The sequence below is a fragment of the Spermophilus citellus genome, assembly GCF_964194105.1.
Source record: "Spermophilus citellus genome assembly, chromosome: 3".
Classification (NCBI taxonomy): Eukaryota; Metazoa; Chordata; class Mammalia; order Rodentia; family Sciuridae; genus Spermophilus; species Spermophilus citellus.
The window spans coordinates 104,389,495-104,414,796 of record NC_138184.1 but is presented as its reverse complement, the minus strand read 5'-3'; the positions used below and the strand labels follow the sequence as shown (position 1 = coordinate 104,414,796).

At 55.0% G+C, this 25,302-nt stretch overlaps 2 protein-coding genes across 8 annotated transcripts in view; one reads left to right on the top strand and one right to left on the bottom strand.

Annotated features, from left to right (window-relative positions):
* POLE (DNA polymerase epsilon, catalytic subunit) overlaps window positions 1-19,835 on the top strand; it is a 48,296-nt gene extending 28,461 nt beyond the window's left edge. For all 3 annotated transcript variants that reach the window (XM_081283013.1, XM_081283012.1, XM_081283011.1), the window contains exons 30-49: window positions 2,244-2,456; window positions 2,643-2,852; window positions 3,092-3,235; window positions 7,696-7,836; window positions 8,040-8,193; window positions 8,274-8,380; window positions 8,460-8,636; window positions 8,721-8,944; window positions 9,039-9,259; window positions 9,486-9,690; window positions 10,622-10,795; window positions 11,955-12,080; window positions 13,162-13,294; window positions 14,570-14,741; window positions 15,545-15,676; window positions 15,777-15,970; window positions 18,199-18,399; window positions 18,679-18,804; window positions 19,273-19,362; window positions 19,438-19,835. In XM_081283013.1, the coding sequence (XP_081139139.1) occupies window positions 2,244-2,456; window positions 2,643-2,852; window positions 3,092-3,235; window positions 7,696-7,836; window positions 8,040-8,193; window positions 8,274-8,380; window positions 8,460-8,636; window positions 8,721-8,944; window positions 9,039-9,259; window positions 9,486-9,690; window positions 10,622-10,795; window positions 11,955-12,080; window positions 13,162-13,294; window positions 14,570-14,741; window positions 15,545-15,676; window positions 15,777-15,970; window positions 18,199-18,399; window positions 18,679-18,804; window positions 19,273-19,362; window positions 19,438-19,551 (3,258 nt within the window). In that variant the 3' untranslated portion in view covers window positions 19,552-19,835. The remainder of the gene's footprint in view (window positions 1-2,243; window positions 2,457-2,642; window positions 2,853-3,091; window positions 3,236-7,695; window positions 7,837-8,039; window positions 8,194-8,273; window positions 8,381-8,459; window positions 8,637-8,720; window positions 8,945-9,038; window positions 9,260-9,485; window positions 9,691-10,621; window positions 10,796-11,954; window positions 12,081-13,161; window positions 13,295-14,569; window positions 14,742-15,544; window positions 15,677-15,776; window positions 15,971-18,198; window positions 18,400-18,678; window positions 18,805-19,272; window positions 19,363-19,437) is intronic.
* Window positions 19,836-21,510: 1,675 nt separating this feature from the next.
* On the bottom strand, window positions 21,511-24,615 carry P2RX2 (purinergic receptor P2X 2). Of its 5 annotated transcripts, none has more exons than XM_081283373.1 (12): window positions 24,364-24,615; window positions 24,099-24,234; window positions 23,941-24,012; window positions 23,734-23,809; window positions 23,555-23,651; window positions 23,343-23,423; window positions 23,112-23,250; window positions 22,733-22,863; window positions 22,516-22,606; window positions 22,330-22,395; window positions 22,175-22,252; window positions 21,511-21,973 (listed from the first exon to the last, which is right to left on the bottom strand). In XM_081283373.1, exons 1-12 carry the CDS (start codon window positions 24,537-24,539, stop codon window positions 21,875-21,877), a joined length of 1,242 nt encoding a protein of 413 aa, XP_081139499.1. In that variant the 5' UTR covers window positions 24,540-24,615; the 3' UTR covers window positions 21,511-21,874. The 5 variants fall into 5 exon arrangements, with proteins under 5 accessions (XP_081139499.1, XP_081139498.1, XP_081139497.1 ...); XM_081283374.1 differs by having other exon boundaries at window positions 21,565-21,644; XM_081283372.1 differs by having other exon boundaries at window positions 21,511-22,252.
* Window positions 24,616-25,302: the final 687 nt, after the last annotated feature.

The following is a 25,302-nucleotide window of genomic DNA, read 5'->3' as shown; positions in this document are numbered from 1 at the left end:
CAGCACCAAAAAAAAAAAAGAAGAAGATCCTTGTGCCAGGGGCCGTTGGCATATCACAGATGTGCCATGACAAGTTCTAGGGAGAGAAGGGACCACTGGTCAGCTAAGGTGCTGGGAAAAATGGCTATTTATATTAAGTTACCATATCTCCAAATATGAAAATAATTCCAAACAGAATGAGGACTTCTTTCTTTTATTGTTTTCTTTTGCAGTGCTGTGATTGAACCCAGGGCCCCATGCTTCCTAGGTAGGCACCACCAAGCCACATCTCAGCCCAAGAATAAAGATTTCAATTGAAATCTCTAGGAACAAATACAAGAGAGTGCCTTCCCCATGCTGGGATGGAAAGGGCTTCTTAAAGCACACAAGAAACACAGCATAGGGAAAGACTGATTCATTAATGTAAGTCTAAATACTCTGGTCTAAAAAAGAACAGCAGAATGACTGGGTACTGAACTGGGTAATAAGAATTGGGTGGAGGTGGGATGTGGCTCAGTGGAAGAATACTTGCTCTGCATGTGTGAGGCCCTGGGTTGATTCCCCAGTACTGAGAAAAGGTAGGAATTATTTTTATGTGGTGCTGAGGATCAAACCCAGTGCCTCACACGTGCCAGGCAAGTGCTGTACCACTGAGCCCCAACCTCAGCATAATGCACACTTTTATAGCACACAAATTGCCATAAAATTGAAGAGACAAATCATAATTTGAAGAAATGGTTCATAAACATATTTAGTTAAACGTTGCAACACAACATATGTCCCCCAAATCATAGCAGCTTGAATACCACATGGTGCAGGTCACTCTCTAAGGGTCAGGAGTCTGCACAGCATGGCTGAGTGTTCAGCTCGGGGTCCACAGCTGGGCTGTTGTTTCACTTGAAGGCTCTGGGGAGGAGCTGCCTCCAGGCTCCCTCCTGGGGTAGGGGCTGGTCCTGGTTCCTTGCTGGCTGTGTCAGGAGCACTTTAGGTGCTCTCTGCAGGACAGCTCACAGCATGGCAGTGGGCACCTTCAGAGCGAGTCATGGGTAAGAACCAGTTAGTGAGGACAAGTGGAAGTCACAGCGTTCTACAGCTGGTTTCAGGGAACACACCACTGTATTGTAATCTGTTCACTAAAAGCAGTCCACTGTATCACCACACTCAGGGAGGGACTCAGGTATGAATGCCAGGCGGTGGGCATCACTGAGCCACTGCAAGGCTGCCTGCACAGGTGCCAGAAGTCGCCAGACTCCACAGCATGACGTGTCCCAATGGCAGCCACCCTGAGTGATGACGGTCATGTGAAGTGTCAGGACCGGCAGATGGGACCTTGTTGGTATGTGAGGTACAGGCAGCACATGCAGAGGTGGGCACTAGTCACAGCTTGTGGTTCTGAGGAAGTGGGAGCCAGCTCTTCTTCATCTGGAAAGCAACAGAAGGCTGGTTTTCCCTGTGACAGATATCCTGCTGCAGTTAAGATTAAAGGACCTGCGCGTGCACCAGTAGGTGCCCGTCCCAGACACCTGGTCCACGCCACAGTCAGTAGGGGGTACACCACATATTGCTGTTTGCCTGAAGTAAAACAGCTGTGCTGCTTGTTGTTTATGGTCAAGCAGAATATGTAAAAACGTGGAGAATGAGGCTGCTCCTGAGAGCAGCGTGGTAGGTGGGAGAAAGGGCACATTAGCTATTGTTTGCAATCATTTGTCTTTTTTTTTTTTTTTTTAAAGAGAGAGTGAGAGAGGAAAGAGAGAGAGAGAGAATTTTTAATATTTATTTTTTAGTTCTCGGCGGACACAACATCTTTGTTGGTATGTGGTGCTGAGGATCAAACCCGGGCCGCACGCATGCCAGGCGAGCGCGCTACCGCTTGAGCCACAACCCCAGCCCCATTTGTCTTATTTTAAAGGAGCATCCTAAAAGAAGCATCCTCTAACAGTCACTGGTGGTACTTGAATGACATTGTTTTCTAAACTTTTCTATTTGCCCTCTTTGCTATTAAAGGTTAAATCAGAGCTGGGGTTTGCTCAGTGGTACAGCTCTTGCCTAGCATGTGTGAGACACTGGGTTTGATCCTCAGCACCATATTATATATTTTTATTTATATAAGTAAACAAATTAAATAAAGGTATATACAACTAAAAAATTTTTTTTGTTAAATTGGGTCATAAGTCTCTATCCCGTTTTAGGTAACATATTAGGTTCAAGTGGTAGAGTTTACAGGAACAAGCTCCTGAAAGTTAAGGCAGATTGGGTCTTTCCAGATCGTGATGGCTCAGGGCCTAGAAGACAGCCCCAGGCCAGGTGCTCCCGACATGGAGGACTTTGGCCTCATAAAGCCACCCCATCCAGCAATCCCTGTAGCCACCAAGAGGAAGCGAGTCCTCTGGGAGAGTCAAGAGGAGTCTCAGGAACTCACGCTGACAGTGCCCTGGCGGGAGATCTTGGGGCAACCTCCTACACTCGGCACCACCCAGGTGAGAAGCTGGGGTGACTGGAGGGCCGTTCAGGGAACCCAAGGCAGGTCCTGGCCCCTGGGGAACTTGGGTGTGATGATGCCTAGTCATCCCAGAGCACATGGAAGCTGCAGAGCTTAAAAGTTGTCAAGAGGGAATGGTTCTACCTCACGATGTGCCTGTTGGTTGTGTTGCCATCTGTCCCAGGAAGAATGGCTGGTCTGGCTCCGGTTCCACAAGAAGAAGTGGCAGCTACAGGCCCGACAGCGCCTGGCCCGCAGGAAGAAGCAGCGTCTTGAGTCGGCAGAGGATCTGCCAAGGCATGGGGCCATCCGAGACGGGCCTGCCACAGGGCTGGGGAGCTTCTTGAGAAGAACTGCACGTAGCATTCTAGACCTTCCCTGGCAGATTGTGCAGGTGTGGGCCTTGACCCAAGCGGGCAGGTGTGGCCTTTTTATCAGGGAGGCAGGATGCCCCTGAACCAGCAGCACTATTCATGGGTCCAGGGAATGCCGGGCCAGCCCTGGGGTCCAAATGAATAAGACAGACCTTCAACTTTCCTGCCTGTTGTGTAGGGGTCCTGAGCAACTCCGAGTGACTTGTTCACAGGTGTCCATGTGTTCTGTCACATGCTATGCGTTGTCATTTCCTTTCAGATCAGCCAGACCAGCCAGGCCGGCCTGTTCAGGCTGTGGGCCATCATTGGTAGTGACTTGCACTCTATCAAGCTGAGCATCCCCCGCGTGTTCTATGTGAACCAGCGAGTGGCCAAAGCAGAGGAGGGGCCTTCCTGTCGGAAGGTAGGGGGCTACTGTTGTTGCTGTTGCTGTCACATGGATGGGGGGGTGTTAAAAAGATGACCAGGAGTGTGTGCTTTGCAGACCCGAGGACCTAGGTACTTTACTGGGACATGGTAAGAATTACTTGAAATGATATCTGAGTGCTGAGCACAGAACCAGGGCCAAAGCAGGGCTGGGGTGCAGGAGCTGCTACTGTCACTGTCCTTGGCTGTGAAGTGTGTGCACTGGTAGACTTGATAAAGGGTACAGACTTTCTGTAGACACTGCTGCTGTAAGTAGCTTTTTTGAGGTATAAATTTACACACTGTGCAGTCCATCCATTTAAAGAATGTACTATTTTGTGGCTTTAGTGAATTCACAGCACTGCCACTGGAGCCACCTCTGATTTTAAGATGTTTTCATCATCCTGAAAGGCAGCCTGTACCCTCCTGCCCAGGGTTCTCCTCCTAGCCCTGTGTGTAGGTTTGCCTGTCTGTACATTCCTTGCAAACGGAGCCCTGCAATACATGGTCTTTTTTGATGAGACTCTTCCCCTTAGGATGCTTCTGGGAATGTCACCTAGGTAGCATGTCCTTGTCAGCTCTTACTGCTGTCTCAGATGAAGCTCCACTTGACCCACTGTGCTCTCTGAGGTTGTCCTGTTGTATTTCTTAGTTGGATACTGTGACCTATGTAGCAAGTGGCACCCAGGTGAGCAGCTGAGTTGTGAACATTTGTAGCAGGAGAAGGCAAAGCCTAGGCCCATTCAGTCAATTTGGTGAAATGTGCACCTAGAAAGTGGGGAGGGGTTCTCAGGACCACAGGGATAGATGGTATGGGGGGATTCCCTCAGCCCTCCAGAGAAGCGCAGCACGGCCACGCAGGAGAATCCTCACTAGCAGAACCTCGCTTCCTTTGTGACACGACTCACCTAGAGAGATGCATACCTGTCCTCAGCCTCTTTCCAGAGCCACTGAAGATGCTCACCTGGACCCTGGTCCCATCTGGACTCCAGGAAAGGACTTCTAGTCCTGCCCTTTTGTGTTCAGACGGGAACTTAGTGTGTACCAGTTAGAGATGAATTACAGTTTGGTTTGGTCTTTGGTGGTGTTTGGAATTGAATCCCTGGCCTGAGTATACTGTGTGTGCCCTGCAACTGAGCCAGTCCCAGATCAGACATGAATCGGTTTCTTTCTTAAAAAGCAAGATAAATGCATATCATCTTCCCTTAGATTATATTAAATTTCCAAGAAAAGAATGAATGGAGGGGCTGGGGATGTGGCTCAAGCGGTAGCGCGCTCGCCTGGCATGCGTGCGGCCCGGGTTCGATCCTCAACACCACATACAAACAAAGATGTTGTGTCCGCCGAGAACTAAAAAAAAAATAAATATTAAAAATTCTCTCTCTCTCTCTCTCTCTCTCTCTCTCTCTCTCTCTTTAAAAAAGGAATGAATGGATTTTTACTTTGTGTCCTTTTAAAGCATCACTATGGCGTGGTGCTCGCCTATGATCCAGCAACTCAGGAGACTAAGGCAGGAGGACCAGAAGCTTGAGGCCAGCCTGGGCAACCTGGGGAGACCCTGTCTCAAAATAAATTTTAAAAAGGTTTGGGGATGTGGCCCAGCTGTAGAGCACCCCTTTGTTCAGTCCCCAGTACTAAAAAAATATATGTATTACTGTGGACTTGGGAATACGTGTTGTTTAATATTGTAAGATTACTTAGTCAGATCTCCCTGACACCCAGTAAGTCCTTGAGGTGTGATTACAGTTTAGTGGGACTTAAACACATGGTCTTGCTGGTTTTGACAAGAGTCTTCCTGCCTCACCCACGCCATTGCCCAGGCCAAGTGCCTCCACCCTGTGCAGCCAGGTCTGAGGACGCACCCCTGCTACAGATATGTAGACCTGCTGGAACCTTGTATCCAAGAGGCATTTCCACAACAGGACAGTCATTGCCTCCTTGAGACCCACATCACCCTGTTGGACCAGCAGGATCCCTTCAAGTGGTTCCCAGGTCATCTTTTTAAGACAAGCTAGATATATTTACCTTTTACTAATCTGTTTTCCTTGTTAATTTTAAGGGGAGTAGTTGTTTTGTTTTGTTTCCATTTTGATTTAATTACAATGAACTTAGTGCTGTGCTGGAGAAATCATCCAGACCATTACTAGGACTTGCTGTTCCTAAGGTGTCATGGCCCACGCCGCATGCTCAGGGACAGCCTCTGCTGCTTGCCTGGCCGTGGACAGCTGGACTGCCCCCAGGTAGAGCCTCAGTGGTAGCCTTGGGCCTGTGTCTGTGGAGTCTGTCAGGGTACATTGGGCCTCTGAAGAGCTTTATTTCTTAAACCACACACAGCATATTCGTATAGGTGTTGAGAATATGCAGATAAGATGGGGACGTCCTTTCCATCATTCCTGCTTCACATTTCCCAGTTCTGAGGAAGGAGGAGAGATGTTGTTTATTTTTCCAGGCTCTCTTACAATTTAAATGCAGTAGAGCAGTCTTCTTGATGAAGTTTTCTAGTTTCCTAGTGTGTGTAGAGTCGAGGTGGAGAAGGGTCCCGTCACCCTGCGTTCCCTTGTGCTGTCTTCTCTGCCCTTCTCTGGGATCTGCCCCTGGCCATTGGTGTCACCATTCCTGCGCCCTCACAGTGGATCATGCAGGTTCCTTCTCTCCCTTAGGTGAGCCCCCACAGGGATTGCCCCAGGGAAGCCAGGGACTGTTCATGGTCTTGCCGAGGACGACCTCTGCTTCCCTGTCACCTTTTCTTTCCCCACCCTTGTGAGGCAGCCTTCTGCTTCTGGAGAGGGTAGAGCATGACTGATCTGTTGTGAAGGGGTCTGCTTTCAGGTGGATGGTTTCTGCCAACTCGTCCTTGGGTGCTGACAGTTTTCTCCCTCTTGGGGCTGCTGCTGAACCCCTGTAGATTGCTGTGTTCAGAGGCTGGTTTTCAAGTCGATTCTTTCTCCCTTTTCAGTCCTCTGTTCATCCAGTTGAGGCTGTTGGCCTGTGCCTGGTGGGAAGTGACTGTAGCTGCTGCACAGGCACTGTTGGTCACAGGTCAGGGTCATCCCAGGGCCGACCTTCCTGGCTCTCTCCTCCCTGGAGAGCCGTCCATGTGTTCTTGGTTGGACGTTTTACAAGTGCTATTGAGGCTTCAGGCGTTGCTTTGCAGGACTGAGGGTGGAACCCGGAGCCTTATGAATAAGGCCACCCCAGTTCTCTACCACTGAGCTACACCCCAGCCCTTTTCATTTTGCTTTTGAGACAAGAGTCATGCTGAGTTGCCCAGGCTGGCCTGGAACTTGGAATCTCCCTGTCTCGGCCTCTGAGTGCCTGGGATCAGAGGCCTACACCACTGCACCCAGCTGACTTTGGGCATTTAAAAGAACCCTTTAGAGAATGTTGAGGAAGCCACCCAGTTAGTTTCAGACCCCAGATTCTGTCTAACCCTCTTTATGGAAACCTTCGGTGTTGGCAGCCTTTGCTGAGCTGCCTGGTCTGTCTGACCATGCAGAGCTCAGGGTGAGCTTGTCAGACATGCTGGTCCCTGTGCAGAATTAGGGTCCAGCTTTCTTCTCTCTAGGGTTCCCCTACACAGAAGCTCCTTTCCGGGTCTCTGGCTAGGAAAACATGGTTTCTCTCAATGTTTGCTACTTACACCCTCCTATTGAGCTCAGGAGAGATCAGAGGACAATAAACTGGGCCCCCCCCAAGACTGGTATTGACACTTGTCTGATCCCTGCCCAGGTGTGCCAGGGCGGTGGGCCAGGTTTCAGACAGGCCAAGGAAAGTCCCTGGAGACAGCAGGAGAGACGTTCAGTTTACTGGGGAAAGCTCATGAGAGATCAGGACTGCTCCGAGCAGAGATCCTGGTAACAGCACCTCCTCTCCCTGGTGGGGCTTTGCCCAGAGGTATCCAGCTAGAGGAGCGACCCTGTGCTTTCCACAGTGCCCTCTGCTCCGTGCCCCTCCCCACTCAGGGGTTTTATAGGTGGATAGCAGATGCAGGGACACTAGCAGCTTTAGCTTAGTTGGCTTGTCTGACCAACATCCCAAGGAGCAGTTGTCCTGGTGCCAGTGGAATAAAGGAGCTTTCCCCAGATAAGACCGTTCCGCCCAGCTCCCAGCATTGTGCGCAGAGACAGCCAGCGCTCACCAAGATGGCACGTTTCTGGACCTGCCAGCCTGGGCCTGCTCCCACTGCTCCCTTAACGTGGCTGGGTTCTGGGGAACAGAGGGGGGCATTCAGGGATGTGGTGCCTTACTGCCCCCTTTGCTTTAGGGTGATACAATACCTCAGTCTGTGAGTGCCTCTCTACTTTCAGAGGCCACAGGTCACTTTTCTAAGTTACGTTCAGATCTTGTAGTTGTGACACTTGGGAAGGCAGGCTGACCACTGTAGGCACAGGAAGTTCTAGGATTCCATCGACATGCCCCTTGGAGGCCATGACAAAACCACCACTGTGTTGTCACCAGGTGAACCGCATTCTTCCTCGTTCCAACATGGTATACAATCTCTATGAGTATTCAGTGCCCGAGGACATGTACCAAGAACACATCAACGAGATCAACACTGAGCTGTCAGCGCCGGACATTGAGGGTGTCTATGAGACTCAGGTAACTCTCCCAGCCACACCCTGCTGAACCCGGTATGGGTCCAGCTGGGCCTGGACCAGGGACAGCAGTGACAATAGACTGTTCTGGGAAGGTGGGTCTCAGCAGGCCTGTTAGAGGAGCCTGTGAGCCTGTGGCTCACCAGGGTGAGCCAAGCGTGCAAGAGCCCCCATCAGCCTCACTGGCCTATCTGCCCACTCTTCCAGGTGCCGTTGTTGTTCCGGGCGCTGGTGCAGCTGGGCTGTGTGTGTGTGGTCAACAGACAGCTGGTGCGGCACCTCTCGGGCTGGGAAGCCGAGACCTTCACCCTAGATCACCTTGAGATGCGTTCTCTGGCCCAATTCAGCTACCTGGAACCAGGTACGGCTTATGCCTCCTGCCCTGCCACCCATACAATACACCTCCTGCACACCTACCGTGACGTGCACTTCCTTCTACAGGCAGCATCCGCCACATCTACCTGTACCACCACACGCAGGGCCACAAGGCACTCTTTGGGCTCTTCATCCCCTCACAGCGCAGAGCATCTGTGTTTGTGTTGGACACGGTGAGTCCTTGACCCAGTGGGTTGGCAGGGCCCCTGCTCTATCCATCAGGAAGGGGCTCACACGGCTACTCTCCTCCAGGTGCGCAGCAACCAGATGCCCAGCCTCAGCACCCTGTACTCAGCGGAGCACAGCCTTCTGCTGGAGAAGGTGGGCCCCGAGCTCCTGCCACCCCCCAGACATACCTTTGAAGTTCGTGCTGAAACTGACTTGAAGACCATCTGCAGGGCCATCCAGCGCTTCCTCCTGGCCTACAAGGTGAGGGAGGTTAGAGTCCTGCTGTGAGAGACCACTGCTCTGAGACTCTATCTAGCAGGCCTTTTTTTCTTCTGCCCAACACAGGAGGAACGCCGGGGACCCACCCTCATTGCAGTGCAGTCCAGCTGGGAACTGCAGAAGCTAGCCAGCGAGATCCCTGTGCTGGAGGAGTTCCCACTGGTGCCTGTGCGCGTGGTCGACAAGATCAGCTATGGAGTCCTAGACTGGCAGCGGCACGGAGCCCGCCGCATGATCCAGCACTACCTCCACCTGGACACCTGCCTGTCACAGGCCTTCGAGATGAGCAGGTGAGCCCAGAGGCCAGCAGCCAGGGCCAGGCTGCTACCGTGGCAGGCAAGTGGTCCCCGGCGCTGCCTGGGCTGACCATGCGCCTCCACACAGGTACTTCCACATTCCCGTTGGGAATCTGCCAGAGGACATCTCTACCTTTGGCTCCGACCTTTTCTTTGCCCGCCACCTGCAGCGTCACAACCACCTGCTCTGGCTGTCCCCCACAGCCCGTCCCGACCTGGGCGGGAAGGAGGCTGACGACAACCGCCTCATCATGGAATTCGAGGACCGTGCCACAGTGGAGATTAACAGTCCTGGTTGCTACTCCACCGGTGAGTGGGGCGGGGGCGGGCTGTGCTCTGGGCAGCCAGACTCAGTGCCCAGCTGCCTGCCAGAAGCTGATGGCCCTGCAGTTCTGCTGGAGGTCAGGGGGTACATGCCACACCTAAATACACTGGGCAGTGCTGACTGTCCTGGCAGTATCAGTGGCTGGGTCTGGGTCCAGGAGATAGTGCTAGAGGTGGCCAGGGTGCATGGACAGCAATGTCTCCTCTGCAGTGTGTGTGGAGCTGGACATCCAGAACCTGGCCGTTAACACCATCCTCCAGTCCCACCACGTGAACGACATGGAGGGGGCTGGCAGCATGGGCATCAGCTTTGACGTGATCCAGCAGGCCTCACTGGAGGACATGGTCACAGGCAATCAGGCATCTAGTGCCCCAGCCAGCTACGACGAGACAGCCCTCTGCTCCAGCACCTTCAGGTGCCTCCTTGCTGTATGCTCACCTCCTGTAGAACAGTGGAGAGACCTAAGGCAGTGCCCCTCGGGCTTCCCTTCTCCCAGTCTCACGTGTCCTGTCTGGTTATCATGACAAGTCCTTGCACTCCCTCCTGCCCTCCTGTGGCCAAAGGCATTTGGCCCAAAAACCCTTCTCTCATGGCTGCTTCTCAGCTGACTGAGGCATGTGTGTGAGAATCCCCAGGCACTTAGCCTGGTGAGTTGTTATGGTCACTGTTGGCTGTCAGGGGCTTGATCAGCCGTGGTCCTGGTGATGTGCAGTGTGTGCCAAGGGGCACTTCTGGGGGGGGGGGGTCATGTTCTCCCTCAGGCCCCAGAAGCTTGCAGAGTGGTACAGTTGCCCATCATGGAGAGGGAAACTGAGGTCAGGGTGGCCACAGTTGTGGCCACTCTTGGTGCAACTGAGTGTGAGGGTTTGCACTCAAGAGGAACCTGATTCCAGATTGTGTGCCTCAGCTGTTACTCTGGGGCCTCCCCACAGAAAGAGGGAATTCGCTGGGATGGGGCGAGGTAGGGAGAGGAGGAGGGGCTGGGAACAGTGTCTTGGCTGCAAAGGACACAAGTGGTTCAGCCTGAGAGGCAGATGGGATCAGTGCCAGATGGCAGAGACCATCACTGTGGCAGTGGGCAGAGAAGGTTCCATGAATGAACTCTGTGACCATGACAGCCTGTCACAGGCAAACCCCCCCACCCCCGAAGTTCCCAGCAGGTGAGGTGCTGTGTTGAGAGGTGAGCAATGCTCACATCTCTGGTGGCGGCAGCATTTAATGTGTGGAGGAGGTGACGCTGTGCAGTGGGACAGGCAGAGGGAGCTCAGGGCCCACGGTGTGGTCTGGACACTGGGGGTCAGAGCTGGCGAGGGGTGGTGGCACACCTACCTGCGCCTGTCTTCCAGGATCCTCAAGAGCATGGTCGTGGGCTGGGTAAAGGAGATCATGCAGTACCACAACGTCTACGCCGACAACCAGGTGGTGCACTTCTACCGCTGGCTACAGTCCTCGAGCTCTCTGCTGCATGACCCCGCCCTGCACCGGACACTCCACAACATGATGAAGAAACTCTTCCTGCAGTGAGTACTCACCCAGGCCAGGGCACACAGCAGTGGAGCGGCCAGGCCAGAAGGTGCCCTGCAGCCTGTCTGCACTATGTGTCCACCTTGCTGTGGTGAATGCCCATGCCCCTAGGAGGGCTGCGTGTGGAGGTACCATACCAGTGGACCTTTAGATTGTCCTGCTTCACGCTGCTAAGAGTACTAAGTCACAAAAGGCTCTGTGCGTGAGCAGCAGCGGCATCTGTGGAGGTCTTGCTGTTGCAGCTTCGATAGACATTATGTCTGGGTGGTTGGTATTGCCAAGAGCCCTCTATGCAGGCTCGTGATTAAGGGTACCGTGCCCCTGCTCCTTGCTGTCACAGCTGGGGATTTGCCGACATCAAGGAATGAGGGTGCTGTTTCGATGTTGTCTTACTGTACCATCCCAATTATGAATGAAGTTGAACTTTCTCTTCATGTTCTTTACTCATTTTCCTGTAGTTTTGTTGGGTTTTTCTCTTATTAAAAATGGAATGAGAGGCTGGGGTTGTGGCTCAGTGGTAGAGTGCTTGCCCTTGCACATGTGAGGCACTAGATTCCATCCCCAGCACCACATAAAATAAATAAATTAGTAAAACAAAAGTATTGTGTCCATATTCAACTAAAAAAAATATTAAAAAATGGAATGAAGCTGAGAATGGTGATACATGCCTGTAATCCCAACTACTCAGGAGGATGAGGCAGCAGGATGGCATGTTCAAGGCCAACCTCATCAGTTTAGTTGAGACCCTGTCTCAAAAAGAAAATATAAAAGGCTGAGGTGTAGCTCAGTGGTGGAAAGTCCCTGGGTTCAATCCTCAATACAGGGGACAAAAATGAATTCTCTATGTTTAAAAAAATAGCCATCTTTCCATAAGAGCTTGCAAATTTTTTCCTGTTTTTCCTTTTGGGGAGGTTGGTGTGTGTTATCCTTTGCCTCTGTCATATTTTCTTACCATGCAGAAACTGCTGCCAGATACTGCCTGTGTCTGCAGTCCCATCCGTATGGGATTCAGGACAGTCTGGGCAGCACAGCAGGGCCTATGTGGCTCTAGTGCAGCTGGGAGGCCTTCCCTGGGGCTGGGCTCCCGGGCTTCTTCGCAGTGCTGGGTCCAGGGCACTGGGCCCCTCCTTGCCATTGACTGGACTTGTCCCACAGGCTCGTGGCTGAGTTCCAGCGCCTGGGGTCATCAGTCGTCTATGCCAACTTCAACCGAATCATTCTCTGTACCAGAAAGCGCCGCATTGAGGACGCCATCGCCTACGTGAAGTATATCACCAACAGGTGGGTGGAGAGGCGTCCTGCTACTGCAGCCTGCTGTGGCTCTGCTGAAGGGCCAGCATCCGTGACACACAGCATGGTGACTAGAGGACACCTCATAGCCCACTGTGTCAGGCACAGGTGTGGCACTGAACATGCTGTGGCTTGTGGATGGGTCATATCGGCCTTTAGCTGCTGCAGCTCTAGCTTGGGGCAGCAATGGCTCTTGCACCGAGCCGCACTCCCAAGGCCCCTGTAGCCCAAAGGCTCTGGTTTATAACTGAAGCTCACATTTTTGGGTGCGTTCACGTGGACCAGGAATGGAGCACTTCCCTAAACACAGAAAGATCAGAGTAGGCAGGAACCCTGGGTGGACCCACTCTGCCGTCAAGTCTCATCACTCCTCAGTACCAGTCCTGGGCAGCAGGGGTGAGGTCACCCACTTCGACCGACACACACACACGGCTCTGCAGACCTACTGCCTGTCCTTCCACATGGCCTAGGGGTCCAAGCCAGCTTTCAGTCTGCCAGTGTCATGCTATATGCCTACGGTGGGCGGGGGGGGGGGGGGGGGGGGCTCAGCTCCAGGAGGCCCAGCACTGAAGTGGCTGGGTTGGGCCACGTCGAGAAGCTGCCGCCATTCTCCCCTTGTTCTGAGAGCAGCCAGGACAAGTGCCAAGGTCCTGGAGGAGCAGTGTCTGGGTTGTCTGGCTACGTGTAAATACGTCACTTAGGGTTCCTCCACTGTTTCTCCCCATCGGAGACAGAGCCATGGGTCAGTCAACTTGGCTGAGGGTGCTGGGAATGAAGGAAACTTGCAGCCTTTCCAGTCACCCATAGTCACGAGGGTGCAAGGCAGGCTGGCCCCCGGGAGACCCCCAGCAGACAGCACAGCCAGTCTCCCTCAGCCCCAGTTCAGGTACCACCCTCCCAGGGCAGTCTCAGTCCTGCTGGCTGCCATCCCCAGGAAGTCTGAGTAATCTGCATCATCCCAAGCTCTCTTTAAGTAAGAGAAGGGTGAGCAGATACCAGGAAGGGAAAGACAGGAAGTGGAGGAGAGGGACGCCGTTGGTTTCACATGCAGCTTCTCCCTGGTTCTCTGCAGCATCCATTCTAAAGAGCTCTTCCATTCCCTGACCATTTCCTTCTCACGATGCTGGGAATTCCTTCTGTGGATGGATCCATCTAATTATGGTGGAATCAAAGGAAAAGTGCCATCTGGAATTCACTGTGGACAGGTGAGAGAGCTGGGCATGACTGGGAAACGACCCTAGCTGTATTTGCCCCAGTGGTGAGTGCTGCCTGTCTGGGGCCTCCTTGTGCCCACCCTCATTGGCTTCCATGAGAAGGGCTTCGAGTACCCAGGAAACAGAGTGCTGCCTCAATCCGGAAAGAGCAAGGAGTTTGCTGTAGGGTGGCCCTGAAGGTGTGACATGGAAGTGGGGTTCTGGAAGATGCACACAGTCCGTGTGCTGCTCTGGGCAGGGAGGCTGGTGAGTGGGGGGGGTGGTAGTTGCAGATGCATCCAGAGACCTGGTGGGGCTGGTCACATGGATGAGTGATGGAGGAGGACAGAGATGGGAGGACCAAGGGTAGACCCCAGTTAGGGTCAGTGCAGGGGAGCACTGGGTTGGCCTAGAAGGTGGGAAGGACTTGGGTGGGATCTGGGCGGGGCCGAGAGGCAGCAGGGTGTGTGTGTGTCGGTGCCCAGGTGTGCAGAACTGGCTGCCAGAAGCAGTGTGGGGAAGGGGTCTTGTTAGGTGGGACAGATGGCATGTGTGAGGCTGAGACACGTGTTCAGCTGGTACTGGAGTGCCCAGGGGACAGCTGGAGGTGGGTTGAGAAAACAGAGGCCTGTGTCCTCCCTGGGTTCCTCTTAGAGGACCAAGAGGGAGCCACCAGCAGGGAGCACATGCCAGGAGCTGGGGCCTCGGGAAGGAGGAGATGGGCAAAGCCTGCTGGGGTTCAGAGAATGGGAGGAGAGCAGAGCACAGGAGTGGACATCTGTTGGTGTCTGTACACAGAAGCTAATGCACTGTGGTGGGAAGGCAGGACCACACTTGGGGAACTTTGTAGCCGGTCCTGCATGGAATCAGGTGCCATTCCAAGAAAAGGTTCTTTTTTATGAAATAGGGTCTCGCTGTGTTGCACAGACTGGTCTTTAGCCCCTGGGCTCAGGCAGATGGTCCTCTAGCCTGAGGCTTATGCCACCCACCTGGCTAAGGAAGATCCTTGGACTCAAGAGAAGGGAACTGCACGCTAGGAAGCCCTGGTTAATTCTTCCCTCTTGGGAGGTGGGGATTTAATAATTTTGCAGCAAATCCTCTGAGAGAACTGCAGTCACCTTCACCAGGCCTGCTACACTGGTTCTGGAGCCCTGCAGGACCTGACTTGGGCACAGGGATCCGGATACCCAGGCTGTAAGACGCCTCTCTCCCACGCCTTGGTACCACTGAATCTCATCACTGCCTGCTGCTGCTGCAGTAGGCACACAGGGGTTGTCTCTGTTCCAGCAAGAGCCCCAGAAAGGAGAGGAAGCAGAGGACGAACAAGAAGATGAGGAGGAGCAGGAGGAAAGTGTGGAGGAGTCCGAGGTAGAGGACCTCCTGGAGAACAACTGGAACATTTTGCAGTTTCTGCCACAGGCAGCTTCCTGCCAGAGCTACTTCCTCATGATCGTTTCGGGTGAGCCAGAGCGTGGGCCAAGGGTGGAAAGCCAGGTCTACGTGGAGCCACTCCAGGGGCAGGAGGGGCTGTCTTCCTCCAGGCCACTGCCTGCCAAGACCCACCCCCAACCATGTGTCATGGAGGGTTTTCCTGCTACCGAGATTTGTTTCATATAACGCGGCTGCACGCATTTCCTCAGAACACTTGTGCATGTGCACACAATGGTCAAAAGAACCCCAGCACATCCAAGTCAGCGGCCCATTGCTAGCCTTCAGGCCTCCCTCCTGTTGCAGGAAGCCCTGTGCCTTGGCTGGGCTGAGGGTGAGGCTGATGAGCAGCTGGGCATGTGAACTAAGCACACCCTGTAGTTCAGGGCACTTGTCAAAACAGCACTTAGTGACAAGCATGGCAGGTTAAAAGGTCAGCAGATAGCCCTCACACCTGTGGTGGCAGAAATGGTTTTGGCCCCATGTTTGTGTTTTGTTTGCTGCTCTTTGAGTCTGTTCTCCAAGTTGTCTCTTGAAATGTCCCAGAGCATGGGCCTGGGAGTTCCAGAGGAGTGTGCCAACACAGGTCAGCCTCACTTGTGGGAGCCCCTGTCTGTCTCACCCTCTAGCAGGAGGGCTGGGCGTCAGACTGGCTACACACTGCTCTCCGTCAGTCCATTTCTCTAATTAACTCTCTCAGCTCTTCTGAGGGCAGCAGATAAAGGCATCACCAGCAGTGTGGCCACGTCTGCCTGGTGGTCGGCCTGACCGGACACAGGCCCCCAGTCTGGGACAGCCCCCCTTCTGAGCCGCAGTGTGCCTGCCTCTCTGCAGCGTACATCGTGGCTGTGTACCACAGCATGAAGGAGCAGCTGAGACGCAGTGGCCCGGGCACCACCCCTGTGAAGAGGAGGGGGGCCAGCCAGTTCTCCCAGGAGGCTGAAGGGGCAGCCGGAGCCCTCCCTGGTGAGTCCCTTGCCACACCGATCCAGTGCTGTGTGCCTCAGATGGTCTGGGTGGGCATGGGAGGTGCCCAGTACCAGGGTGAGCCCTCTTCTCTTCCCAGGAATGATCACCTTCTCTCAGGATTATGTTGCAAACGAGCTCACTCAGAGCTTCTTCACCATCACTCAGAAGATTCAGAAGAAAGTCACAGGCTCTCGGAGCTCCACAGAGCCCTCAGAGATGTTCCCTGTCCTCCCTGGCTCCCACTTGGTGCTCAACAACCCTGCTCTGGAGTTCATCAAATATGTGTGCAAGGTAAGGGGCTGTAGAGGCCTCTGGGCTCAGGCAGCCAGGACGCTGGGGCCCTGCCCTCGTGTGGCCTGAGCCCATGGAGCAGGCCAGTGCACAGGTGCTGCCCGTGAGGACAGAGGCCCTGAGGAGCCAGGGGTGGGGAGTGGGTGGAAGTCACAGGCGAGGTGGGAAGCAGGCACTGGGACAGGGAGCTTCTGGGCCACCGGCCACCAGTTGGCTCAACCAGGAGAAGCTGAGCTCAGAGACCTATGAGGTGGCATGGGAGCCTGCCTAGCGGGAGGGCACAGACTGCTCGTGGTCTGGCTGTGGGGAGGGAAGGTTTCCAGCTCGGGTTCCATCCACAGCTCACCTTCAGGTAGGTGTTTTATGTCAACCGAGTCGTGCACATGGGCAGGGTAATGAGGCTTGTGGCCATGCACCTACTGCCGGGATCCAGAGGTGGAGTGCTCCACCCCTTTCCAGCCCTCCCTGTGCCCTCCCCAGCCCTGACAGCCAGTCGGAGATGGTGTTTTAACATCACAGTGGGTGCACTCTTGTGGGGTGCAGGTGTGGACATGCTCCTGGTAGGTAGGGTGGTGACACCCACCGTTGTGGTACAGAACTGTCACCCCCAAAATACTCTGCCTTGGCACCAGCCACCCCACCCTGGATCCCTGACTGTTCCTCCCAGATGCCAAATAGGTGGAGCCCTATATCCTATAGCCTGGGGGTCTGGCTTCCTTGACTCTGCAATGAAGTGGGACCCCCTGGTATGTCAGAGTGGCCTTCCCTTGGCTGCTCGTAGCTCTGGGGCAAGGACATTGGGTTGCTGTCCCTTTGTGGTAATTAACAACTAAGCAGCCATGAAACACCTATGGCTTTTGTGTGAACGTAAATCTCATTTATCCTGGGTAACAACCCAGGAGAAGAATTGCTGGGCTGTGTGAAAGTATGTTTGGCATGGAAAGAAAGTACCAGGCTGTTTACTCAAGTAGCGCGTGCTCCTCGCTGCGTGGCTGGAGTTCCACTCTTTCACCCTCTCCAAAGCCTGGTGGTGGTGGTTTTTGAATCCCAGCTGTTCAGGTAGACATGCAGTGGGATTCGCTGTGGTTTTGATTTGTACTTCCCTAGCAACTGCTGATGGGGAGCACATTTTTATGGGCCCGTTGGCTGTCCACGTCTTTGGTGAAGAATCCAGATCTCTTGGGTTTTGTTTTGTTTTGTCTTTTTGAGTGGCTGACACCTTTTTGTTTTGTTTTTTTTCAGTGCTAGGGATTGAGTCCTTAAGTGCTGCCAAGGCCTCTGCCCCTCAGCCTCAGCCCTTGCCCCTGGTTTTTCCTGTTCTTGAGAGTTCTTTGTATGTTCTGGACACAAATCCCTTGTCAGATGTGAGTTGTGCCTCTTGTGTCGTGAGTGAGGAATTTTTGCTTTAAAGACACAAAGGTTTCCTGCTGTTTTCTTCTCCAAGTCTTACAGTTCAGGATTCTACTGTGGTCCAAGCTGAGGTGTGTGTTGTTCAGTTTCTTTCTTTTTTGTGGCTCTGGGGAGGAAGCCCGGGCCTCCCATGCCAGGCAAGTGCACTACCACTGCCCTGCAGCCTACTCCGTGGCCAGGCTGGCCTGCAGCCTGCACTCTTGCCTGAGCCCCAGGAGGGTGTGCCCCACTGCACCGTCCGAGCTCACCATCCTGCAACATACCTGTTGTAGGCCTGGGTTCCTAGTCCACAGAGGGTCCCCAGTTATTCCAGGGCCACTAGTTTTGTGTCTCTGGCTTGGATATCAAGGCGAGGTGGCCTTCCAGGACGAGTTACAGCCCCCTTTGCCTGCTGGAAGGTGGTGTGTGGATCCAGCATTGCTTCTTTAGACATCTGGTGGGTCACAGGGAAGCTTACATTTCCTGTGGAGGACTGTCACTATAGGGAGGGATGGGTTGACACCGTGAAGCCATGCTGATGAGGGCTCCAGTGTCGCCGGGCACGATGGCCCACACCTGTGATCCCAGCAACTCGGGAGACTAATGCAGGAGGATCGAAAGTTCAAAGCCAGCTTCAGCAAAAATGAGGCCCTAAGCAACTCAGTGAGACCCTGTCTCTAAGTAAAATACAAAACAGGGCTAGGGTGTGGCTCAGTGGCCGAGTGCCCCTGAGTGCAATCCCTGGTATACCTCCTGCCTCACCAAAAAAAAGAGGGTTCCCGTGTCTCCCGCAGCAAGACTCCCTAGGAGCTGCTTCCTGATGGGCGTGTCCCCCACAGGTGCTATCTTTGGATACAAACATCACCAATCAAGTGAACAAGCTGAACCGAGACCTGCTTCGCCTGGTAGAAGTTGGTGAGTTCTCCGAGGAGGCCCAGTTTCGAGACCCATGCCGCTCCTATGTGCTCCCCGAGGTGATCTGCCACAGCTGCAACTTCTGCCGGGACTTGGATCTGTGCAAAGATTCCTCCTTCTCCCAGGTGGGCTGGTTTGGGTATGGGGAAAACGAAGCTGAGGCCATGGTCCTGCCATCCTGCTGTCCTGCCTGCTGGCTCCCACGGGTCAGCTGCAGGCTCCTCTTGAGCTACTGTGCCAGAGGTTGTCACAAAGGTGGGGGCCCCACAGGTGATGAGTGCCTCCCCCCGGCACTTCTCCCTCCAGCCTCTTCCCCCAGCTTTGTGGTGGAGGCTGCAGACATGCTGTGGCCCAGGGGGCTATGGCCACCACTCAGGCGCTCACCCCTTACCCTGCTGTCCTAGGATGGAGCTGTCCTGCCTCAGTGGCTCTGCCCCAACTGTCAGGCCACCTATGACTCAGCTGCCATCGAGATGGCCCTGGTCGAAGCCCTGCAGAGAAAGCTGATGGCCTTCACCCTGCAGGACCTGGTGAGCTCCCTGTGGTCAGCACAGGAGTTTCTGGACACAAACTTGGCACTGAGGGAAGCTGACCTGTGCATCGGTCACCCTTGTAACCTCGGGGGACCACCCCAGCAGTCAGTCCCTGCCCCTGAGTCCAAGTGACAACGTTCTATTGACATCTGTTGGCCCTGCCCTTCCAGGAGGGGGTGTGGGTACAGCAAAGGCTGCTCAGGAGAGCACCAGGAGCAGGGGCTTCCACAGCACCTGCAGCCAGCACTGGGTCCTCCCAGAGACAGGCCTGGTTGACAGCTGGCATGGACAGAGAAAGCCCCAGGACTTGGTGTCTACAGCCAGGTACCTGCAGCAGGGCCGGTGATGTGGGAAGGAGCCGGCGAGATTTTGGTGTCATTTATAACAGACCTGAGTTGCAAGCAGCAGGGAGGTGAAGCTTATGTCCTCTCAACAGCAAGGACAGGAGCTGCTGCCTCTTTTCAGGTCTGCCTGAAGTGCCACGGTGTGAAGGAGACCCACATGCCAATGTACTGCAGCTGTGCCGGGGACTTCGCCCTCACAATCCGCACTCAGGTGGGTGCAGTTGCCTGATCAATCCTTGCCTCCTTTCCCTGGTAGGACCAGGTGTCACTATGTCTTGTCTTACAGGTCTTCATGGAGCAGGTTGGCATCTTCCGGAGCATTGCCCAGCACTACAGCATGCCACACCTCAAGGAGACCCTGGAGTGGCTGCTGCAGAAAAATCCTCAGCCAGATCACTAGCAAGCCCCAGCCCTAGACACCGCGTCCTTACAGGCACCCTCTGCTCCCCGTGATGTCCCACTGACCACCTGACTTCCAGTCTCTTGGAAAAGCAGACCGTCCAGGGAATGGGGTAGACCACCGAGAACATGCCAGGGAGTGCAGAGGTGGCGTGAACAAGCTGTAACAGGGAATGACCCTGTCCTCCACATTCCTGCAGGCCCCCTTCTGAGGCAGGTCATCAGGCAAGAAGCCTCTTGGGTCCTGAGGGGTCATTTCTGCCAATAAACACACTTTGAAGCCTCTGTTGCTTTCTGCACCTGCCGATGAGGTGGACAGGAGTCTTACTTGTTCAGTGGAGAACAAATGCCTGTGGGGGCCAGGCTTTTGCTTCTCTTTGTCTGCCAGAATCTGGAGGGGAGGGTCCTGGTAGACCTGTAGGTTGGTGAGCAAGGCCTGAGAACCCACAAGGAAGGGCTCTAGGTATGTGGTTTTTTTAGGGACCTCCTTAACATTCTGTTTCAGCCTGGATGTCGGGAAAGTAGTTTCTCACATGCAAGATTTAGGCTCTTTGTGAAGGGAGGATGAGAGAAGAAGAGGAAAAAAGCAGTTCCAGGGCAGCTTCAGGGACCCGCCCACACTCCCAGGAGTGGCCTGGCCTGTGACCTGGCATATTCTGAGGGCTGTACCCCAGGTGCATGTGCAGAGGCTCCCTGCGTGCGCTGAGGCTGGTCCACCTGTACAACATGACTTGCCCTCCCACTCTGCCAGGTACCCACCCCCTGGACTTGCTGCGCATCTCCCTCTAAGCCAAGTGTGGCCTTTTCTTGCACAGGCCCAGGCCACTTTATCAAGTAGACAAGTGTTAAATAAAACATAAACCTGCAACCCCCCAGGACTCAGGCCTGGCAGAGGGGTGGGTGCCCTGGGGCCAAGTGGCAGTTCACTCCAGACCCTCCCTGAAGTTCCTCCTGCTGTCACTCAGCTGTGCCTTTTCCACACTTTTGTACTTTTGTACAAAAGGGTGGAGGTCTCTGGAAGGGTGGAGGGCTGAGCTTCTCTCCCCAGGCCGTTTGAACCCTGAGAGCTCAGGCTGCCTTTGGGGAGAAATCCGATGCCCGCCTGGCGGTCCTGCTTGCTTGGAATGTGGACTGAGCGGAGCTGTGCTGAGACCTCCTGAGTGGGGATCAAATCAAATTAGGGCGAGGGAGAGGAGGCAGGGCAGCTAACTAGGCTTCCTGGAAGTGAAGATGGGGGAGGGACAGTTGGGTACAGCAGGACAGGCTAGCTGGGCACAACTGAGACAAGAAACCTGAGCCTCTGGCCCTGGTTCCTGAGTTGTAGCCAGGGACCCAGTGGAAAGGCCAGTTTCTCTAAAACTAGAGCAGACATCTTGTGAGCCCAATAAGAGGATGTCACAGGTGTTTGGTGATCCATGGAGGCTGGAGCTGAATGAGTGCTGGAAGCCAGTGTTCCACTACTTACAAAGACCACCAGGTGTAAGGACTCAGGAGCTGGGACCAAGGCCCATCCAGACTCAGGCACTGACAAAGGTCTTCCCAGCTCTTTGGCCTTGGAAGGACATGCCACCCTGAGACCTGGTGTACTGGTCTATGGGGTGGGGTACTATCTGCCATGGGCATTCTGCACAGCGCCTTGCCACTCCCTAGACATTCACCGCAGAGTCACATCCTGGTCTCAGTCCAGCAAGCGTCACCACACTGACAGCACCCTTGAGGATGCGGTAACCAGATTATCCTCTGGCCCCAACATCCCTAGTGCCAGCTCCTGGGCTCAGTCCATCACCACATTGCTGTTCCCCAGCAGTGGCTCTGCCCGTGCCCTCTGTACCTAGGCTGGTTGCAGGGGAGATAACCCAGGCTATGGGCAGTGAGCCAGCAGAGCCCCTTGACCAGGTACTATACTCCTGGACTGGTGGCTTTCCCCCAGAGAACAAGGCTAGAAGGCACCAAGCACAGGTTTATTGGACTCAGCATGCTGCAGCTTCTAAGGACAGGGCTGGGCAGTTTGGGGTTATGATGTTGTAGGTGTGTGCTTCAAGAGCAGGGACAGAGCCCTCTTGGATCTCAGCTCTGACTTGAGGTCCCAGCAGGCTATGAGAGAATGGTGAATAGGAAGGAAGGTGACAAGCCCTGTGGGTGTCCACTGGCAGGGGGGTTGGCAAGCCCTGAGAGGGTGGGGAGACAGGCTTAGGACAAGAGTGAGGCCCCCTTTACATGGAGTCCTTTCATGGGCTCTTGGCTACTGAGGCGGGTGGGTCCTCAGTGCTGCCAAAGCAGCTGGGCTCTGGCAGGGTCCCAAGCTGCAGCAGTGAGGATAGGAACTAGAGTTGGGCCAGGCCTCTGGGGTCTGCAGGTGTGGAGTCCTGCTGAGCCAGCCTAGAGGTGGGCAGTCCAGCATGCTGATCCGGGGCATCCACCATCTGCTCAGACAGGGAAGGGACAGGGCAAGGCCGTGGGGGCCAGAAAGCCGGGCCTAGCTTGGCCCCTTGCTGGCCCTCCTGGCCTGACAGAGGGCTGGGTGGCTGGGCCTGGGAGCAGTGCCTGGGTGGAGGAGGGGCCTGGCCCAAAGCAAGGGCAAGGGTCACAGGCCAGCTACTGGTGGACCGGCGTGGCGTACACACCTTGTCGAATTTCTTATGACTGTAGACCTTGTTTTTGTTCATGAATGTCAGCAAGATCCAGTCGCACAGGAAGGATCCCTGAGATCAGCAGAGACCAGAGAATAAGGGCCTGCAGACCACCCACCCCCCACCCAGCCCCCAGGTGGGCTCCTTACCACCCCGATGGAGGTCAGAGCAGTAGCCAGGTTAATGATGGTGGGAATCAGGCTGAACTTCCCTGCCTGGGGAGTATCTTGCTTTTAGACCAAACAGCCCTTGGAGCAGGAGTGGGGCTCATGGGAGGGCTGGGGACCAAGTCAGCTCAGGCAACCAGGACTGGCCAGCCCCAGGGGGGTGTGTACCTGTCCGTGCACAATGACATCGATGCGGATTCCGTAGGCTTTGATGAGTGTGCGGGTGGTAGTGCCATTTATCTTGTAATACTTGGCAAACCTAGGGTGGAATGAGCCAGACGCTGTCCAGGCTGCCTGCACACCCTTCCTCTCTGGGGCCACTGCTGTAGGGCCAGGGCAAAGGCACTGTCCATCTCCTGGGCCCAGATGTCCCGAGCACAGGTACCTGAAGTTGTAGCCTGAGGAGGCAGGAACGTGCTTGGGGTCCAGCCTCCGGAAGGAGTACTTGGGGTTACATTCCGACGCAGACAGGTCCAGGTCACAGTCCCAGTTAATGATGGCCCCAATGACACCACCCTGTTGGGGGGATGGGGGGTGGCAGGGAACCCTTGTGGCCCAGCAGCTCCAGGCCAGCATATAGGGTGCAGGTGAACACCTAGCCTTAGAGGCCATGTGGGCTGGTGTCAATAACTGAGCAGACACATGCACAGGTGGGTCAGCCGGTCAAGCCTCTCCTTCCCGAATGCAGCCAGGGCTGGTCCAGACAGGAGGGATGTCCTCCTGAGTGGCAGACGCTGCCCAGCCTTGCCGTCCACCACCCTCACCCTGTGTGCAAGCTCCGTGAAGTTCTCCCCTGCCTGCTCCACAATGAAGCCCAGCTTGAAGATGGGACAGTAAGGGTCGGAGACGTAGTCGAAAGTGCAGTGTTTGAGGTAGTCATCCTTGCGGCCTGCGATGTTGCCCCTGAGAAGCAGCAGAAGGCAGAGAGGCCTGTGCCCCCAGGCAGCAGCCCCTCCACAGTGGTCCCGTCAATCATATGCCCTGCTGGCTCTTACTTGGAGAACTGGAATTTGGGGTAGTGGATGCTGTTCTTGATGAGGATGGTGAAATTGGGAGCCATTGTACCCAGAAATTGGCTGAGGAGGCACAGACAGGTTTAGTCACCGGTCCCAGAATCCCCCTTCCACCCTCCTACGCCACTACTCCTGCCCTCCTCCACCCATCTGGACTCAGGTCAGAGAGGAGAAAGGAGCTGGGCACTGCACACCTGACAGAGGCCCCATCCTCCACTGGGCACCAACCGGACACCTCGCAGGTCTTGGAGGCCCCATGGTAATAGGGTACGCATCTGCCAGTTCGCAGTCCTGTGGAGCAGAGGCTGGCTAAGCTGCCTATGGGAGGCAGCTCTGCCCTGCTTCCCCACTGCCCTCCCAGGTGCACACTGACCGTTGCCCAGCATGTCCAGCTCCCCAGCCACACAGTCGTTGTCCGAATGGCAGGTGGCATTGTGGACCCTTATGCTCTAGGATGGAGACGGAAGAGTCAGAGACCAAAACCCTGCAGGTGGTTTAGAGTTCCCCAGGACCGGAGAATGTAAATTAATGTAATTAATACATTAATTAATGCAATCCCCAAAACAACCAGTGGCCTCACCTCCGGGCAGATTCCCAGGGTCTGGAAGGGTGTGACCTCGATCCTGGTGATGATGCTGAATATGCTGCCCCCCTGTTCGCAAAAAGAGGAGGCAGTGGTCTAGGCAGCTCACTGTGCCTGTACTGTGGGGGCGCGGGGGCTAGGGGCGCAGGGCGCACCTCGGGGGGCTTCACATACTCCTCCACGTCCCACACTTTGTGCTCCGAGGTGGTGATGCCCTTGACCTTGGTAATGATGGAGCTCTCGGGTCCTGTCTCGCTGTCCTGGTAGCTCTTCTGCACGATGAACACGTACCTGCGGGCAGGGCAGCACCGGTCCTAGGCGGCCTGGGCGGGGCTGGAGCCTGCTGCAGCCCGCCCCTGACCCAGAGCTCCCGACCCGACCCACGCCCCTCCCCGGCCCGGCCCGGCCCGGCCCGCGCACCACACGAAGTAGAGCAGGATGAGCAGCTGCACCGTGCGGTACACGACCCCCAGGCGCCGGTTCCTCACCACGATCACCTTGGGCGTCTCGTAGTCCCAGAACGCGGACCAGCAGCCCCGGGCCAGGCGCCGGGCCGCGGCCACCCCCACAGGGGCCTTGGGCTGGGCGGCAGCCATGGCGCGGCCCCCACTCGGCGCCCGCACTCCGCGGGAAGCGGTGACCGGTCGTGCGACACCCGCCGCGGCAGGGCAGACGCCGAGAAGTCTGCGGGCCCCGCCCCGGGGTGTGGCCTCGAGTGCGCCGCTCAGCTCTCAGCCGGACCCCAGGCTCCCAGCAGGTGTGGCCAGGTGGGCTCCGGTGGCGAAGTGGGAGAGCCCGTGCGTAGGAGAGGCCTCTGACCCCCAGGAGGGAGGAGTGGCGTCGGGGCTCCCTGCCCCGGCAGCCCCTGGTTTCCACCAACGCGCGCAGGCACCAGCGCGGTCCTCTAAGCTGGATTGCTGTGGCTCCCGGTTGTGCTTTTGTCCACTTCGGACTCATTTGCCTCTGCAAACCGTGGTAACTCTTTGTATTCTCACCCGCCCACGTTATTTTGAAGCAAATCCTAAATATCAGTGTTTCACATAAGTATAAATGTTTACATTTTATCTTTTTATGGAGGCGAAATACACATAACATAATGAACCACTTTGTATATTTATTTGGTACTGGGGATTGAACCCAGGGGTGCTCGCCACTGATCTACACTCCCAGCCCTTTTTATTTCTTGAGACAGAACCTCACTAAATTGCCCAGACTGACCTCCAACTTGCGATTTTCCTGCCTCAGCCTCCGGAGTCGCTGAGATCATAAACATGTGCCACTGAGCCTAATTAACCATGGTAATTGAACAATTCCATGACATTTAGTACAGTCACACTAGTGTGCAGTCACACCTCTGTC

Coding starts and splice junctions, on each gene's coding strand:
- P2RX2 (XM_081283371.1), bottom strand. CDS start 24,539: ATGGCTGCCGCCCAGCCCAAGGCCCCTGTGGGGGTGGCCGCGGCCCGG. Junction 23,251..23,342: donor CCCAAATTCCAGTTCTCCAA/GTAAGAGCCAGC, acceptor GCTGCTTCTCAG/GGGCAACATCGCAGGCCGCA. Junction 22,253..22,329: donor CTCTGACCTCCATCGGGGTG/GTAAGGAGCCCA, acceptor TGCTGATCTCAG/GGATCCTTCCTGTGCGACTG.